The 18,352-nt window shown below is 45.1% G+C and overlaps 1 protein-coding gene across 1 annotated transcript in view; it reads right to left on the reverse strand.

Moving 5' to 3' along the window:
* ZC3H3 (zinc finger CCCH-type containing 3) overlaps positions 1-18,352 on the reverse strand; it is a 128,636-nt gene that overhangs the window by 39,776 nt on the left and 70,508 nt on the right. Inside the window, exon 5 of the mRNA XM_059475251.1 lies at positions 2,965-3,158. Coding sequence (XP_059331234.1) covers positions 2,965-3,158 — 194 coding nt within the window. The remainder of the gene's footprint in view (positions 1-2,964; positions 3,159-18,352) is intronic.

An 18,352-nucleotide genomic window follows, 5' to 3' on the forward strand; every position in this document is an offset into this window, starting at 1 on the left:
CTGCTACTTTCAATCTTGTATTTCCCCTTCTGTATTTCTTTGTGACACTCTACATCGCCCAGGACCTTTTGCTTCTCCCCCTGATTTCATGGAAATTTCTCAAGAGTCTGGAAAATGCCTTAGCAGCTGGAGAAAGAAATGAAGGAAAAGTTCCTTGTGAGAGGAGAAACCCAGTTATTCTGGTTGTTTAATTAATTGCCACATAGCCAATGCTTTCCATAACATCCCACTGCTGATTTTCAAGACTTCTGCAAAGTGAAAAAATACATGGGTGCTGAAATACCAGTCATCCCAAAGGGAAAGAGCCCTTCCATGTGTGATTCCACATCTTCGTCTTCCACAGGGATGAGCAGAGAGTGTTTAAGCTCTGGGTTTTCTTCTCCATCCTTGCCTGAGCAATTAATTATGCCACATGCAAGATCCCTATCTAGCTGGAAAGGCAAAAAAAAAAAAAAAAATTTCTGTATTATATTTGCAGTTTTCCAGAGACAAGTGTGGAAGGTGCAGAAATCCTTTGGGAGCAGAGCCACACGTGGGATGAGAGCAAAGTTCTCAGCAGCTGCACAGGCCGTGGTGAGGCTGTGATTGATCCAGGGAGTTTTTTAATGTTCAAACCACCTCCAAAAATTTTTCCTGGGATTGGAGTGACACTTTCCTTGTCCCCAAGCCATGTGCCCTCCTCACCTCTCCAGCACCAACAAAGCCAATTCCAGAAAAGCTATGGAAAATTGCTCCTGGAAGACCCAGGATTGATCCCAATACAGCACAAGGATGCAGGAAGTGCATCCCCAGGATCAAATCTTAACTCACCACCAGCATCCACCAATAAATCACTTGGGAATGCTATGATGGTGTGGATGGATCAGCCCCAGTGCCCGGCATCAGATTTTGTACAGTAGAGATAAAAAACCCCAACCCTATAAATCCAGGGAAAGAGCAGAATTATAACCCACTGGAAGTAAACTCCAAGCTATTAAACTGTCAGGAGCATTTCCCACCTCTCCCCTATTCCAAACACACAGTGCCTGGCACTGAAAGGGAAAGGAAAAGCCGTTTTTTTCCATCTTTTAAATAAACTTTGTCAAGTGTTGAAAACACAGAGCGTTGAGCAAACGTTCGCAGCCGATGAGAACACACAAATCTTCCGCCCTGCCAGGCCCAGTTATCCTAAGGCAAGAGGAATCTGTGGAATCCATCCTTGGGAAGGAGGATGAATTGTGGGGAGAGATGAAAGATGACATGAAAATACTGATTCACAGCAGTTCCTCAGGTTTTGTGGTTACAAAGCCAATGTGATATGTGGAAGGGGAAAGGGGCAACAGCAAAATAAGGAACATCTTCAAAATAATTAGATAGGAATATATTTTATAAGAGAATAACCTTAGGAGGGATCTTCCCTCCCTAAGTGGGACTAATTAAACCCAATTTTCTGAATGAGACCTCACTAGAAGACGTGGTTTCAGTGAGAAAGGAAAAATGGGGGCATCACATCTCTTCCATGCCCTGTCAGCCCAAATCCCCTCAGGTACTCCCCACAAGCAATTCCAAGGCCTGAATCTGCAGAAATCCTCCCATGATACCTTTGGATTCATCTCTCTTTCAGAAATTTGCCTCTAAGTTGGTGTTTCTCTGTTTGGTCCCAATCCAGTGATGAATATTCAAGGACAGGCTGAATCTATCAGCCTTTGCTGAGTTGCCCAAATGAGACTTTGCTCATTTGTCTATTTCCAGACAAATTTAGAGACTTCCTTTCACTTGGAAAAATAAAAAAAATCACCTTCTTGCTGGGAGGCAGGACCTTTTCCACCCATGTCCTCCCCAAGAAGAAGTTCATTAAGCCTGTTCTTTAAAAAAAATCTTTAAAATAATGGCGATTTTAGAGCCAAATGAGTCCAGCATTTCATCATCCTTGCCCTTGGAAAGCTCTCCCACCAGTTTAAGCCCCTTGGTTTTTGGCTGCTCCACCTGGCCATGGAGAGATATCCTTCCTTTGCTTGGAATCTTCAGATCATCCACTTTTCCAGTCCTTCCAGCCATCACTTCTCCCCAGGACTCTTCCTAGTGGTCCAACTCTGTCCTAAAATCCATTCAACATCCCTGTCCATGTCCTGGGTTTCACCCCTTTTCTTCCACTCCTGCAGGATATTTTCTGTCTTCAGTGACATCTTCAATGTCCAGAGATGGTGCTTAAGGCAGAATCACCCTCGAACTGGTTTTGTGCAGCCAATTATCCTGATCCAGTACCAGTAGCAAAGCTCTTGGAAAAAATCCAAAATTTTTTCCTACAAACCTCTGACTGTTTTATGGTCACTTTTTCTGAGTCTCCAAACTCTGATCCACCTTCCCCAGTTTAACTATTCCCAAAAATTCTCGAAAAACCAGTTAGGGAGCAAAACTATTTGCTCCCTAATTTGAGACCAAGACATTTTAAAAATACCTTGAGCACAGTTAAAATCTGCTCTTTTTTAAGAGTCAGACTTGGGATGTCAAACACAGGAGAAGCTGAAACACAAATTTAATCAAAGCCATGATGTAAAACTGGGAATTCATCACAATGGGGGGCATCATTCCACCGTTATCTGCGGAATGATCTTCCCAAATTTTAGGTCAGTACTGAATGCAATTTGATAAGCATCTCAAGCACATTTAACCTTGTGGTGCTCTTTGAAGTTATCCAAGATTTTGCCCATTAAACCAAGTTTAATGGCACATCTCCACAAGCTTGAATTAAGTCTGACTTAAGAAAACCTCAATTCTCCTAAACTTTTAATTTCTCCAAAATTATTTCCCCTTCAGAGCTACTATAAAGCAAAAACAGCACTTGGCACCATGGGATGTCCACCACCTTCACATCTGGAATTCTATAAGGCTGGAGGATGAGTCTCAACACACAGGCTGGGAAGAAACAACTAAAAACTGAACTGAATGGATTTTGGACATGAACTGGGACAAATTCCTGCTCACCTGCTCTGATGGGAGTTCTGGTGCCCAGGTCCCTGGCCCGGACAGGGCTGCTGGAGGTTTTGGAGAGTTTGTTGGCCGACACCCGGTACATGACACCGCCGATGCAGCGGAAGCCTTTGCTCCTCCAGTGCTGTTGGATGAGCTGGGATTTGCCACCTAGGAGTGAGGGTCGGGTCTGGTTTAACAATGGGGATCTGCAGGAAAAATAAAGTTAAGGTTAGCCCAAATTTGGGATACTGTCACAAAGAGGTGTTGCTTCATGAGCAAACCATGAGATCAGAGACTCATGGAATGGTTTGTGTTCAAAGGAACCTTCAAGATCGTCTCATTCCAACCCCATTTCCAAGGGCAGGACAGCTCCCACTAGAATGGAGGAGATGTATGGAAGAAGCAGGGATGTTCCTACTCTTGACAGAAGAAAAGCTCTGATTCCTCATTACTGACACCAAAAAAATTACCTTCAAGGACTCTCCCCCAACTTCTCCCACCCTTGCCCCAGCAGAAACAAGGAAATGTGGATGCAATCCCATGAGAGAATCAGCAAGGTGGGACCTTCACTGAGCTTAGCCAAGTTTTATGGAGCTCTACAAGCTTTGACATCCCTGGAAGTGCATCAAAGCCAGGTGGAATGGGACATTGAACAACCTGATCCAGTGGGTGGCATCCCTGTCCATGGCAGGGGTTTGGAAGTAGATGGTCTTTAAGGTCCTTTCCAACCGAAACATTCCATGAGTCTGTATCTTTGCTATCATTATTCCTGTTACGAATCAGATACCACAACTTTAGTATTTTTATTCTGCCCCCAAATCTGGCTCTTGGAAGGATTTTCCTCAATCCCTGCATGGGACAAATCACCCAAAAGCATTTCTATCCCCCACCAGTCACCTGGAGCTGATGCTGGACCTCAGCAGGGTCCAGTGGGCAGGGCTGGGGACCTGCTCCCACCTCCTCAACTCTCCCTAAATTCAAAAATCCGGTATTGAGACAGTGGGATGGAAATGGATTGGGAATTGTGATCCAGTTACTGTTGCCCATAATGTTATTCTGAAGGACCCAGTAAGTTCTAAAGTGACACCTGAGGGATAAATATCACAGAATCCCAAAATCTTTCAGGTCTGAAAAGACCTCCAAGGCTATGAAGTCCAATCTGTGAGTGATCACCACTTTGTCAATTAGACCAGAGCACTGAGTGTCACATCCAGGCATTCCTTGAGCACCTCCAGGGATGGGGACTCCATTCCATCTCGCTGGACAGCTCATCCCAATGTTTAACAACCCTTTCCATGAAAAAATTCCTTCTCATATCCAACCTGAACCTCCCCTGGCACAGCTTGAGGCCATTTCCTCTCATCCTGTTGCTGGTTGACAGGGAAAAGAGGCCAACCCCCATCTTGTCACATGTCCCAAAGAGGTTCGTCTGTCACCAAAATCTTGTTTGCTCCATGACCTGATACTTCCTGCACCACCCCATCTCCCTCCAGACCCACAACGCAGCCTCCCAGCTCATTCCTATCCATCCCCCATTATCCAAACAGAGCCACTGCAGCCAAATCAAATCTCCTCCAATATCAGTCGCCTTCCTCATTTAGCGCTAATCCAAACAGTAATTTGTTTATGCAAATTAGAGCTCTAATTTTGTATTAGCCCAAACTATGCTCATAATGCTATTAGCAGAACGTATATAAACCGCGCATTACCGGAGAATATCCGTAAATTAAGATCCCGCTATCCTATCAGCGGAATGCAAACCCCAATGAGCATTTCCTTTAAATGAACATGTGCTCCAAAGAAAAAGAGAGCTGGAAAATGGAATAGTTACATTTCCTAATGCTGAGCGTGACAGCCTATTCATTCCGGAGGGCTGTTGCCACTGGCTACCGAGCTCGGAAAATTTGCTGCCTGGTTTTTGTGGGAAGGGGATGGGAATTGGATAAATTCCTCGTTTTAGTTCCCCCAGGGTTTCCTCCTGACGGAATTGCTCCAGAGAAGAGCATCAAGTCTTAGTGACTTGCAAAGGAGTCACGGCGGTGGTGTTGTTGGGTGAAGGAGGTGATGGCATGAGGGACACTTGGGTCACTCATGGATCACCCAGCACATTCCAGAAAACTCCAGCAAGGCCAAGGATGCATCCAGCAGTGGCTGCAGGACCTGAAGAAAGGTCTTGTGGCCGTATCAGGGGCAATCAAAATAATATCAAATATCAAACAGTCGGGAGGGTGACAGAGATGATTCTCACCCTCTACTCTGCTTTTCTGAGATCCCATCTGGAGTTTTGTGTCCAGATCTGGGGTGCCAGCAGAAGAAGGATGTGGATCTGTTGGAGCAGATCCAGAGGAAGCCATGCAGATGTTCCAAGGGCTGGAGGCCCTTGGCTGGGAGAGCTGGGGGTGTTCAACCTGGAGAAGGGAAGGATCCAGGGAGAACTCGCCATGCCTAAAGGGACTCCAGGAGAGCTGGAGACTGTGGAAAAGAGATGGAGTGACAGGACACAGGGAATGGCTTCCCACTGCCAGAGGGCAGAATTAGGTAAGATACTGGGAAAGAATTCTTCCCAGGGAGGGTGGTGAGGCACTGGGATGGAGTTCCCAGAGAAGCTCCAGCTGCCCCATCCCTGGAAGTGTCCAAGGCCAAGTTGGACAGGGCTTGGAGCCCTGGAATACTGGAAGGCGTCCTTTCCCATGGCTTTCATGGAACTGGATGACCTTTAACCTTCCAATCTATCCCATTCCAGGATTCTAATGAAGGTATTGCAAAACACCACCATGGTTGTGACAAGGCCCATCTTAGCTCCACCCATCTCCTCTTCCTCCCAGAGACACATTCCTGGAAGGACCCCAGGATGCTCCATTCCTCCATTCACAGGGGCCATAGTGCCAGTGGATTTGGGACTCCTTTTTCCCCCCTGAATCAGTCCCTTTAAGGACTTCTGTAATTCCATATATATTCCCTATATGTTATCTCTGGGTAATACATAGAGATATCCACACACATCTATTTCCATATAGACACACACATAATTGAATATATATACCCCGAGTGTATGTATTGAAATACAAGATCTATATATTATATAGAATAACAAATATTGATACTTTCATACATAAATCTATATATTATCACCTGTATTCTCGGGGCCTCCTATATCCATCAATTATCTCTAGATACTATTGAATATGTGCACTGAATGCATATATTGAATTATATATGTTCAATAACATCTAGAAATGTTCAATATATATATTTATTAATTCTTAGAGATAATGTATGTGAGGCCAGATACTATTTTTATTCTTAGCACTTTATATTATTCATATATTATTGAATATATAGCATATATATTGAATTACATATATTCACTAATATATAGGTAATACATACAATATATAGATATTGTTTTCTATATATTATACATTACATATTTTCCTTAACTCTAGTAGAGGGGAGGGAAGAAGTCAGGGGTTCATCCAACATTCCCCACTCTGGTTTGTAGGGAAAGGCTGGGATGTGGCACAGCTGTGCAAGCAATCAGGGCATGGATATACAGATATACAGATCTATAGATCTATAGACATACAGATACACTATAGATATATATAAACTACATGCAGACGTATATACATAAAGGATAATCATATTTAAATAGATACTATATGTATTTAAATATATATTGTATCTATATAATTATATCTATATATTATGTGTAGATATATTCATATATATGAAATGATTCTATATCTATAGAGATACATTCAATATCTATTGAATATAAATTTACATGTATGCCCTAATACATTATATTATCACATAGACACACATAAATGAGGTAATACATTAAAATAAATATTTTTTGCCTGTAATGTCAATAAAACCCAACCCACCCCAAACCCTGCACAGCCACAGGGGCTGCTCACACTACCTAAGCCTGACTCACTGGTTTAAGCACCAGTTTAACACCCAGTTGGTTGAATCCCTCAAATGCTCAGGATATTTATTTTCCTGCCTTCCTGCTCTCAGATTACCAAAGTGGTCACACACCTCTCTCTTCTTTAGAATTCCTTAGGGATGGCCAAGCTCCAAACTGAGGGAGCCTCCAAATGCAGACACAGTATCAGAACATCCCCACTGAGGCAGGAAGTTGGAAGAGAATGATTTTTAACGTTCCTTCCAATCCATTCCTTGAATCTATGATTTTTTCAAGGATTTTGACAAACAACATCAAAACTCATCTCATTCCCCAAAGGGAGTGGGGCTGAACCTCTTCTAATTTGAACTTGTTGTATTTTTGAGGAGACAAGTGACCTCTGGGTGGTCTCCAAGCTAAGCTTCTGCAGAACATCTGCTCAGGCTGCCAAAGCCCAAGGGTCACCAGACTGGAGCCACGGAATCATCACAGAATGATCTGGGTTGAAAGGCATCTTCAAAATCACCAAGTTCCAATTCCCCCCCATGGGCAGGGCCACCTTCCAGTAAAACAGCTCACTACAAACCCCATTCAACCTGGCCTTGAACACTTCCAGGGACAGGGAGTCCCAACCAGGAGCTCAGTTTGAGCTCACTGGAGGCTCAGCTACCTCCATTTCCACCTTCTGGGCAGTGCAAATGTCCAAGCAGTGATGTCCCCTCATCCTTTTATATATATAAAGTAATAGTTATTAGAATATTTACTATATTTATTATTTATTATATTAGGCAAGATATTTATTATATTATAGGAGCCTTAAGAGTTTTAAAATTTAAGGGAAATTATGCTTTATATGGAAAAACTGCGTCCACACAGAAGAGTGGGGAGGGAACTCAACTTCCCAAACTTCACTTGCAGGAACCCTTTATTTCCCTCTGAATCCAAGGTGTTGCTCCCAAATGCTTGTGTGGCCCCAACATAGCCACCAGTGTGTGTGTCCCCCTCCCTCTTACTGACATCCAAGCTGGTGGTGGCAGGGAAAAGCCACCGGCGAGGGCACGGAGCCGAACGCCCATCGCTTTTTATCGGCGGCGGGATCCCAGCTCTCCCTGGAATTGTTACCCTAATGGAAAGGACGGCCTTTGGAAATGAACTGTATTGACAAAAGAGGATAAAATTAACGAGATAATAGCTGGGCCAAGGACCTGAAGAATACACTGGGCCCCTCGACACGAGGGCCTTGTAATTCCCTTTCTGCCGCGCATCCCGCGGATCTAAAGAGTCCTCCCGTCCGTCCACAAGGCCCCGCTCCGGCAGGAAATTTCATTAACGCTGGAAAATAGGAAAGGTATTAAGCGTGGATAATGAAGGCTAGAGTGTGAACAGTGCCTTAAGATAGTCTTCTTTCTAGCCTTTGTAATGGGAGGCATGAACTTTCCCTTCAAATCCATTTCTAATCCATTTGAAATACTACAGCAAATTATCTCCCCTTCAGCCCAAGAGCGGCCGGCCAATTTACTCCGAATAGAAGTGACAATGCTCCGGAATTTATCGCCATAACCTTGACTACACAAGGTTGAGGGTTGTCTTTCCCCCACCCCCAGGGTGGACAGCGGAAGAAAAATTTTTAATGAAGAGGGGGTGGAGGAACGACATAAAAATGTTTAAAAACGGCAGCGTAGCTGGCACAGGTTCAACGTCAACTATGGGGAAATCAGAGCCTGATGCTAAAAATGTTACAAAGGGAGGTGCTAGAGTGATAAAACTCTTAATGCCAGGTTGGATGGGGCTTGGAGCAACCTGGGCTAGTGGAAGGTGTCCCTGTCCATGGTAGGAGTTTGGACAAAATGATCTCTTGGGTCACTTCCAACCCAAAACATTCCATGATTCTGTAGGATGAGGTTCAGGCTTTTCCAGTGCATCTCTTGAAGCAGCAGAAACTTTGCCTCACTTAGAACATTTCATGCTGTCTGCTTAGTAGGTGCTTGTGTTGACCAAGGCTGATTTCCTAGGATCAAACATCACCCTGCTGTGTCCTTCAGAGAATTCCAGAGGCATTTCAGTGGGAAAAGTTCTCCAAGATCATCTAGCCCAACCATTCCTCCAACACAGCCAAGGCCATTGCTACACCACATTCCAAAGTGTCACATCCAGACAGACGTTAAATTCCTACAGGAATGGGGATTCCACCACTGCCTTGGGCAGCCTGCCCAACCTTTCCAAGAAAAAAGCTTTCCAATATCCAAACTAAACCTCTCCTGGCATAACCTGAGGCTGTTTCCTCTTTTCTTGTCTCTTGTTCCCTGGGAACACATCCTGAACCCCACCTGCATCCACCATCCTGGTCAGGGAGTTGTGGAGAGCCAGAGGGTCCCCCCTGAGCCTCCTTTTCTCCAGGCTGAGCCCCTTTCCCAGCTCCCTCAGCAGTTCCTGGTGCTCCTGACACATCCCCAGCTCCATTCCCTTCTCAGAATGGAGCTCCAAACCTGCTCAGAACGGAGTAAAACCACCAAAACTTCAGCCAGGAGCCAGCTGGGAAAATACATTCCCTCTTCAGAGAATCTATATTTAACATTATAATTCTATATATTAATCTAAATAAAAAGGAAAAAAAATGGGAGATTTCCAAGCCAACATGAAAAACAAGGTTAAAAGCAAGGACAAGTCGCTCCAACCTGCTCACATTTAACACCCCATCGCCTCATCAACACAAGACCACGTGTTGATAACAAAATCCAAAAGCATCACCCAAATCCCCGCAAAAACTCCCCTATACTTGAAATGTAACATTTTTAGAGTATTTGACGTCTCTAAGTTAAACACAACCCCACGAGCAGAGCAGGAACATCCCAGCGGCATTTCCAGCCGGCTGAAACGGAGAGGATTTCCTGGCACTGGCGGCGATACAAGTGGCTCTTAAAGAATGGTTTTCTTTTACTACTGGATTTCTTCTTTGGGCTTAGCTTATATATATATATTTTTTTTTTTTTTTTTTGAAAGTAATCCTTACATAGTCAGAAATCACATTTGCATGCTGGCATTTGAATCCCGAGGAAAAAGAGGATCATCACGGGGGCAATGGTTATGGGAAGCAACAGGGAGAGAGGTGAGGAAGGAGGGAGCTCGACTGCCACAAGCCTGGGAGGTGACAATGGAAAATCCTCATTCAGGAAGAAAAGAAAATCCCAAAAATCCCAAAAATCCCATTTTCCTCAGTCATTCATCATTTCTCAGCAAACAACACAGGATTTAGGGCTAGAAGTGTTCCTCAAACACACCAGGAATGCTCCAAGATGCCCCTCGAAAGATTCTCCATCCTTATCCTCACCCATCAGATCTCTGAAGACCCCAAATCTACAGCTAAAAGCAAGTAATTCCACTAAAATGTTTGATTTATGGGATTTTTATCAGCATTGATGCTTTCTCCTTAAAATAATAAAGGTCAAACCTCAAATAAATACTTTCTACATTAAGATTTAATTTATTTGAAGAACCTGATTGGGATAATTCAAATCATTCAGTCCACTGTTGATAATATTTGATGTTGGAAAAGTGATTGGAAATTAAAAATAGAAAGGGCTATGTCTTTTCCCCACATACATCCATAAATACAGAGGATCCATTAGTTTTAAATACACAGTGACGGGCAAAAACGCATTAATTTACCCATAAACAATTCCCTCCTTTCAATAATTACTTCTAATTATGAAACAAACACTTAAAAAAAACACCCCTATTTTAATTTGGTTCAATTGAATCTGAATTTCCATTCAAATGCAGCTTAATGTTAATCTCAAGGAAAAAAAAAATAATAATCCAACCCAGATCTCATTTAGCATTTTCAAAACCTGGGAAAAATTATGAATTTCAATGAGCACCTATTAAGCTCCCTAATTACCTAAATAAAGACGTACCTTCCCAATAAATCCCCCTGACCTGGAAATGAAAATAGTTGCAAATAAATTTAATGGTTATCAACCAATGAGAACAGAGATTCCTCCACAAAAAAAACCCAAAAAATTAGAAACATGTCATTACACCTGCAATGAAGTGTTGTGGAGGAGATTTGCATGGTTTTCCCCAGTTTCCATATCCCATAGCAGGATGTCTCTTGCCAATCCTTACATAGACTGGATAACTTTTCAAATAATTCCACTTGGAAAAACCCAGGTATGAACAAAATATCCTGCCTCATCTCCTTGCAGTGACGTCTCAAAGGGCTGCAAAATTCACAGGCAACTTTGAGCTAAACTGAGGGGGAACATTCCACAGAATCATGGGATGGTTTGGGTGGGAAGGAACCTTCAAGATCATCCAGTCCAGCCCCTTGACATGGGCAGGACACCTTCCACTATCCCAGGTTGTTTCGAGACCCATCCAACCTGGCCTTGGACACTTCCAAGGATAGGACAGCCACAGCTTCTCTGGGAATTCCATTCCAGCTCCTCCTCACTCTCACAGGAAATAATTTCTTCCCAATATTCCATCTAACCATGACCTCTGGCAGTGGGAAACCATTCCCTGTGTCCTGTCCCTCCATTCCTTGTCCCAAGTCCCTCTCCAGGTCTCCTGGAGCCCCTTCAGGCACTGGATGGGGCTCTGAGATGTCCCTGGAGACTTCTCCAGGCTGGACATTCCCAGCTCTCCCAGCGTGGCTGCAGAGCAGAGGGGCTCCAGCCCTTGGAGCATCTCCATGGCCTCCTCTGGATTTCCTCCAGCAGCTCCACATCCCTTTGCTGTTAGACCCCAGAGCTGAGGCAGCTCTGCAGGTGGGATCTCACCTGAGCAGGGTGGAGGGGCTGAAATTCCTCCTCTCCTGCTGCCTACGCTGTGGGATGAGCCAGGACACAGGGAATTTTAGGGTTCCAGCACATGTGGAGGAGGCGCATTCATTTTTTCACCAACCAGCACCCTCAAATCCTTCTCAGGGCTGCTCTCAATCCATTCCCCATCCAGCCTTGGGATTGTCTCATCCACTTGCAGGACCTTGGCCATGGCCTCCCCGAGGTTTGTACTGGCCCAGCCTCTAACAGTCCCTCTGGATGCCATCTCTTCCCTCAAGTGTCATTATTCCCTCCCACTGGATTTATTGCCATTTCCCTCTGGAAGCCATTCAGCCCCACACTGCCATACCTTTTCATCTCTCCACTGTGTCCATGAAAAGCCAAAGCTACACACGGCACTTGGCAGCTCCTGCAGGGCTCATGATCCCACTTCAAGCGAGAGAAAGCCCTGAAATCCTGCCAAAACCTTCCAAAAAACACACAAGATCCAGTAACACCTCAAGGAGCTCAGAGCAGGGGGAGAGGAGAGATCTTTTCCCTGCCCCTGTTTCCTAAATCCCTACTATTGTCTGCAACCCAATTAATTCCTGCGGGAGATGGAGAGCTTGGATACAAAGCCAGCTCTTTGTGACAAGCACGAAAAACAGGGAAAGAATTTGCCTTGTGACCAGCTGTGCTGAAGGACTGGTGTGGCCAGGTAAAGAGGGCAGGGATGGAACTGTCCTGGGAGAGCTGGGAATGTCCAGCCTGGGGAAGAAAAGGCTCCAGGGAGACCTCAGAGCCTCTTCCAGTGCCTAAAGGGGCTCCAAGAAAGCTGGAGAGGGACTTTGGACAAGGGATGGAATGACAGGGAATGACTTCCCACCACCAGAGGGCAAGGAAAGATGGGATATTGGGATGAAATTCTTGGCTTTGAGGGTGGGGAGGCCCTGGCACAGGTTGTCCAGACAAGCTGTGGCTGGCCCATCCCTGGAGAGTTCAAGGCCAGTTTGGATAGGTTTTGGAGCAACTTGGGATGGAGGAAGGTGTCCCTGCCCATGGCAGGGGGTTGGGACCTTCAAGATGCCTTCCAAACCAAACAATTCTTTAAGTCTGTACCAGGGACTCACCGCCCTCACAGGAATGAACTTTTCCCCAGTATCCTATCCAATCCTGCCTTCCTTCCTCCACCACAGCCCTGTTTCCAGTGCTTGACAACCCTTTCCATGAAGAAATTCTCCCTGATATCCAATCTAAACCTCCCTTGGCACAACTTCAGGTCATTTCCTCTTGTCCTCCCCACTCCCTGACAGCCCAACTCCAAACCACCTCCTTGGTTTCCCTCCAGCCCTGGGCCTGATCCCACCCACAGCAAACCACGGGAGGATCCTCGGAAACAATTCCAACTTCTCCAGCAAAGTTTGCGCTGTGAAAACAACTCCCTGGAGATGAGACTAAAGCCCCCTCTGGAGAAGACAATTTCCCAACATAAAGCTGTTTTCAAGGTAGGTCAAGTCTCAGCCCAAAACCCCCCTGCCAAGGTCCCGTTAAACCGCTTAGGCTGAGCCTGAGAATGGAAATGCTGACGGTCCCTAATACTCGGCTTTCCATCCCGCTGCTCTAATGCTGGCATCGGATCAGTGATTACACCGGGAAGACCGGGAACTATTGTCCCGTTAATTAGATTCCTTTTACCCCCATTAGCTCAGGCGATTGGACAAAGTTCATTAGGGTTTAACTCTGATTAGCTGAAATGGAGCTCGTGGCGCTCCACGCAGGTGTTGCCGGATTCAGTGGTTCTGCTTGGGAAGCCCCAGGACGTGTGTCCACGTGGATTAATCCTTAATCCCTCCCAGGCGGTGTCCTACCACCCTCAGTGATGGGCTAAAACCAGAGGGAAAGCGAGAGCAGCTCCTAGACCTTCCCCTGTCCTGGCACAGAAGTGATATTCCTCCCTCTGTTCATCCCTATAAATCCCATTTCAGAGCCCTGGATGTGCTCCAAGCACTGGAATATCCCAGGAAGGCTAATTGCCGAGGATCATTCCAATGCTGTGTCCGTATCCCGACCCAAATGGTTCCAACTCTGAATATTTATCACAATAATCACTCAGACACGGAGCCAAATCCCACTGGAGGCTTTCCCTCCTGCCTGCTTTCCAAAAATACCTGGGATAATTGCTTTTTCCAAAGATATTTTCACTTTAAATGCTCTTTTCCTCACACAGGAAACAGCAATAATACTATGAAGAGCCAGAACAGCTGAAACATTTTAATTAAAGTAAATATCTCGGACAAGGAGCAGGATTCCATGGAAAAGCAGGAACTCAGTATGGAAGAGGTTAAGGAGTTCAGTGGCGCTGTGCTAAAGGGAATTATCCGCTGGGAAAACACCAACTACTGCCTGCCTCTGGAAAACCCCATGCCCACAGCTTGGACTGGGGATGGATACACATTCACAGGTGATGCATTTTGAAAACTAAAAGCTAAATTTAAATTTAATTAATTAAATTTTAAATTAAATTTAGCTACAAAGGCAGAGAAAACAGTGTATAAATGACTTTTTTCCCTTAAAGAATTGGTTTACCTGACATTATATTAAACTTAAAGAGTAAATAAGAAATTCAGATGTTGACTCCAAACTTATTTCTCCAAATTTTAAGCAGGTGGCTGTATATCTGTCTGGTGGTCTCCTTACCATTTATAAGCTGACCCACAAAACAAATGGAGCAGCGTTGTCAGCTCTGATTCCTTGGCGTGAATTTTCAGCATCCCTGTAATTCCATGATCCAGTAAATATTTAATATCAACGCTGTCTACACGTGAATAAGTGTATACATAACATATATGGAATCATGGAATCATTTGGGTTGAAAAAGACCATGAAGATCCTGAATTCCAAGATCATGAAGTCTAACCTGTGACTGATCCCAAACTTGTTACCCCAACCAGAGCACTGAGTGCCACTTCCAGGCATTCCTTGAACACTTCAGGGATGAGGACTCTACCACCTCTCTGGGCAGCACATTCCAACCCTTTCCATGAAGAAATTCCTCTTGATGTCCATCCTGAAGTTCTCCTGGTGTAGTTTGAGGTCATTTCCTCTGGTCCTGTCCGTTGTTCCCTGGGAGCAGATTCCCACCCTTGCCTGGATCCACCTTGTCTCAGGGAGTTGTGCAGAGCCAGAAGGTCCCTCCTGAGCCTCCTTTTCTCCAGGCTGAGCCCTCCCAGCTCCCTCAGCCCCTCCTGGCGCCCCAGATTCTTCCCAGCTCCATTCCCTTCCCTGAACACATTCCAGCCCTTCCATGTCTGCTTTGTGATTGATCCAAAATTCCCGCCAGGACTGGAGGTGTCCCAGCACAACCAGAACAGAGGGATGGACACTGCCCTGGGTCTGTGGACACAACATGGCTGCTACAATCCAGGTGCCAGTGGCCTCCTTGCCCACCTGGACTCATGTTTAGACACTGTCACCAGCACCTCCAAGTCCATTTCCATCTTTCCAGCCCTTTATCCATGACTGGAGCATTCCATGAAATTGTTGTGATCCAAGTGTTGGATCCAATACTTGGCTTTTTTGACCTTCACACCGCTGGACTGAACCCATCCACCCAATTTCTATCCACATATAAAATACATGTTATATATATTTAATAAATGTAGACATGCATAATTAATAAACACAGATCTATAAAAATTTGGATCTGCTTCCAAGAGAAAGAGGGATAAAAAAAAAAGTCCAACACTTCTGAGAGCATCAGTCCATCAGATACTCACCAGGAAGACACTTAAAGGAACTCAGCTCCGACTCTGAATATATGGAACAATATATTCAAAGGATAAAAATGATTCAAAGGCCCCCATCAAGGGGCAGAGGGTTGGTTCCTTGTCCTAATTGCATCGCCTACATTCCAAAGGATATCGCTCCATTATTAAAGGGTCAGGACCATTTTATGTGCTCACATCTCTTCAATTGGAATTTGGATCAATGGATGCATTACAAGCTTTGCCTTTAAGAGCCTAATAAACAACAAGATGGAGAGGAAAATTCACAGGAAGATGACGCTTTTAAAAATCCATTTCCAGGGGAGAAAACGGAACGTGGTGAAGGGGGGTGCAACTGAACCAAAAAGATGGAAATAAAGTTGAAAAGGTCAGGATAAATCTGAGAAAAAAAAGGGAATTCTGCCACTCTGCCCTACTCAGGTGAGATCCCACCTGGCATTCTGCATCCAGCCCTGGGGCTAACATCAGGAGGACGTGGAGCTGCTGGAGCAAGTCCAGAGGAGGCCACAGAGATGCTCCAAGGGTTGGAGCCCCTCTGATCTGGAGCCAGGCTGGGAGAGCTGGGAATGTCCAACCTGGAGAAGGGAAGGCTCCAGGGAGACCTCAGAGCCCCTTCCAGTGCCTGAAGGGGCTTCAGGAGAGCTGAGAGGGATTTGGGACAAAGGATGGAAAGCCAGGACACAGAGAATGGCTTCCCACTGCCAGAGAACAGGGTTAGATGGGATATTGGGAGGAAATCCTTCCTTGTGAGGATGGTGAGACCCTGACACAGGATGCCCAGAGGAGCTGTGGCTGCCACATCCCTGGAAGTGTTCAGGGATGGGTTGGAGCAGATGGGGCTTGGAGCAACTTGGGATGGTGGAAGTTATCCCTTCCCATGGCTGGGGTTTGGAATGGGGTGATATTCCCTTCACAACCCCAACTATTTCACGATTTTATAATGTTAATGCTTTGTTGAGATAGATAACAAACTATGTTTATAAAATAAGTATAAATAAATAAAATAATTTATCAGTAAAGAAAATAAATTTATAAATGAATATAATAATAATTTAAATAATAAATAAATTTAAAGCCCTGGCAGCATTTGCATTTCCAAACGGCCCAGAGATGCTTTTAATCAGGGGTTGTGGGGAAAATTTGGGTAAGGTTTGGATTTTATAGGATTTTGATGGCTCCATCAAAATTTGGCATATTGTGTTCAAAATGTGCCCAAAGATCAAACAAATTAATTCTTGTTCTCTCATTAAATTCAATTAGCCTTTCCCACACCAGACTTATACAGAGCTGTCTCACTCTGCTGACACCAGACCCAGAGCAATCCCCAAACTCCCGAAACCCTCACAAAAATCTCCAGAACAACCAAAAAAATGGGGAAACCTTCCTAAATGAACCCAAAACTTGCCTCCAGCTTGTCATACTAACCCAACCCTCCAGATGGTGGGATGCAACTTCCAAGGCGACTTCCTTGGCTTCATCATTCCCCTCTTCCCATTTTGTCATGCTCTGGAACCCCTTTCACCAGCAGGCAGGTACCACCAGCACCTCAGCTCCCACTGAGGGTTTGGTCCTCATAAAGCTGCTCAGCCTCCACCCCCATCCCAGGACTCCCGAATATTTCCATGTGGAGCATCTCCACTCCAATATGTCCACAGAAAATCCTAAACTGTCACCTTCTGATCCAAAGTTGGATCTAACACCTGACTGAAGGGAAAAAAAGGAACAACCAACCAGATGTGCTTCTGAATTTGTAAACAGTCAACATCGGCACAAATGGATAAAGCAGCAGCTGAAGGAGCTGGGAAGGTTTTTGTCATCCCATGGCACACAAAAGCTGGAGGAACACTTTTCCTGGGATTCCTGAAGAGCAGGAGAAGTTGTGAAGTTCACCATTATCCAGAGTATGGGGAAAAACACGCCCTCACAGCACTTATCCTGAGTTGATTTCCCTGGTTTTCACAGATGGGAAATAAAGGCAAAGCTTTTCCTGGGAAGAACAGCTTGGACACCCACAAGCGAGGAATCTGCTGAGGGTTCTCCAGGAGCCAGGAGTTGGGCCACCTCACCACATGCTCTGCATAGATTTCCATCCACATCATTAGGAAATGTCTTTTCTCCCCTCATCCAACCCCAAACAGTCATCCCAGAAATCCCTGTGACCAAAGGACCATAAAGGACCCCATATCCCAGGTTGGGACTCTGGAGGGAAGAAATCAAATCCAGACTTCAACATTCTTGATCCCTGTAATCAACTAAGCCACTAAAACTGATTAGACCGACTCTGGTGCCATCCCATGAGCTGGGAATGGTGTGAATTGTGGGAATTGCTCTTCTCCCTGTCCCCAACAGAGCTGAATGCCACCCAACTGGACCCAAGACCTGCACCGATCCATCCCACCAGCAGGGAGAGGACAGAAAGCAGAGCCTGGAGAAGAAGACAGCGAGATGGCCGTAATTTATACTCTCCTGCCTCTACTTTATGGCTTTCTTAATTCGGCTCCTGCTACTATTAATGTAGTTAATGTTGAGATTATATCTATTTTCTGGCGTCAGGCAGTGATTTATCCAAGCCATTTTTCCGGAGCCGGCTCCCACGCTGTTAAATCAAGCGACTGCCAATTAAGTGCTGACTGGGGAAGTGGATGCAATCTTAACAGAGATCTAACCACAAATTAATCCGGGCGTTCAAGTTCACAAGGCTGAAGCGCTGAACCGTGCCGAGCTGGGAAAACAGAAAACAAAAACAACCCCCAAAACAACAGGGAAAAATAAAACCCACCACTGACTTGGAGAAGAAAAGAAGGAAGTCACCTTTCCCAGTGGGATGGTGCTCTTCAGTCAAGATTTGGGGGGTCACTGCTTTCAGGCCATCACCCAGCAATGAAAACCAGGCAGTAGGAAGAGCTGCCTGGTTTGGATTGGGAATTCAAGAGTGGGTT

The sequence above is a fragment of the Ammospiza nelsoni genome, chromosome 1, assembly GCF_027579445.1.
Source record: "Ammospiza nelsoni isolate bAmmNel1 chromosome 1, bAmmNel1.pri, whole genome shotgun sequence".
NCBI lineage: Eukaryota > Metazoa > Chordata > Aves > Passeriformes > Passerellidae > Ammospiza > Ammospiza nelsoni.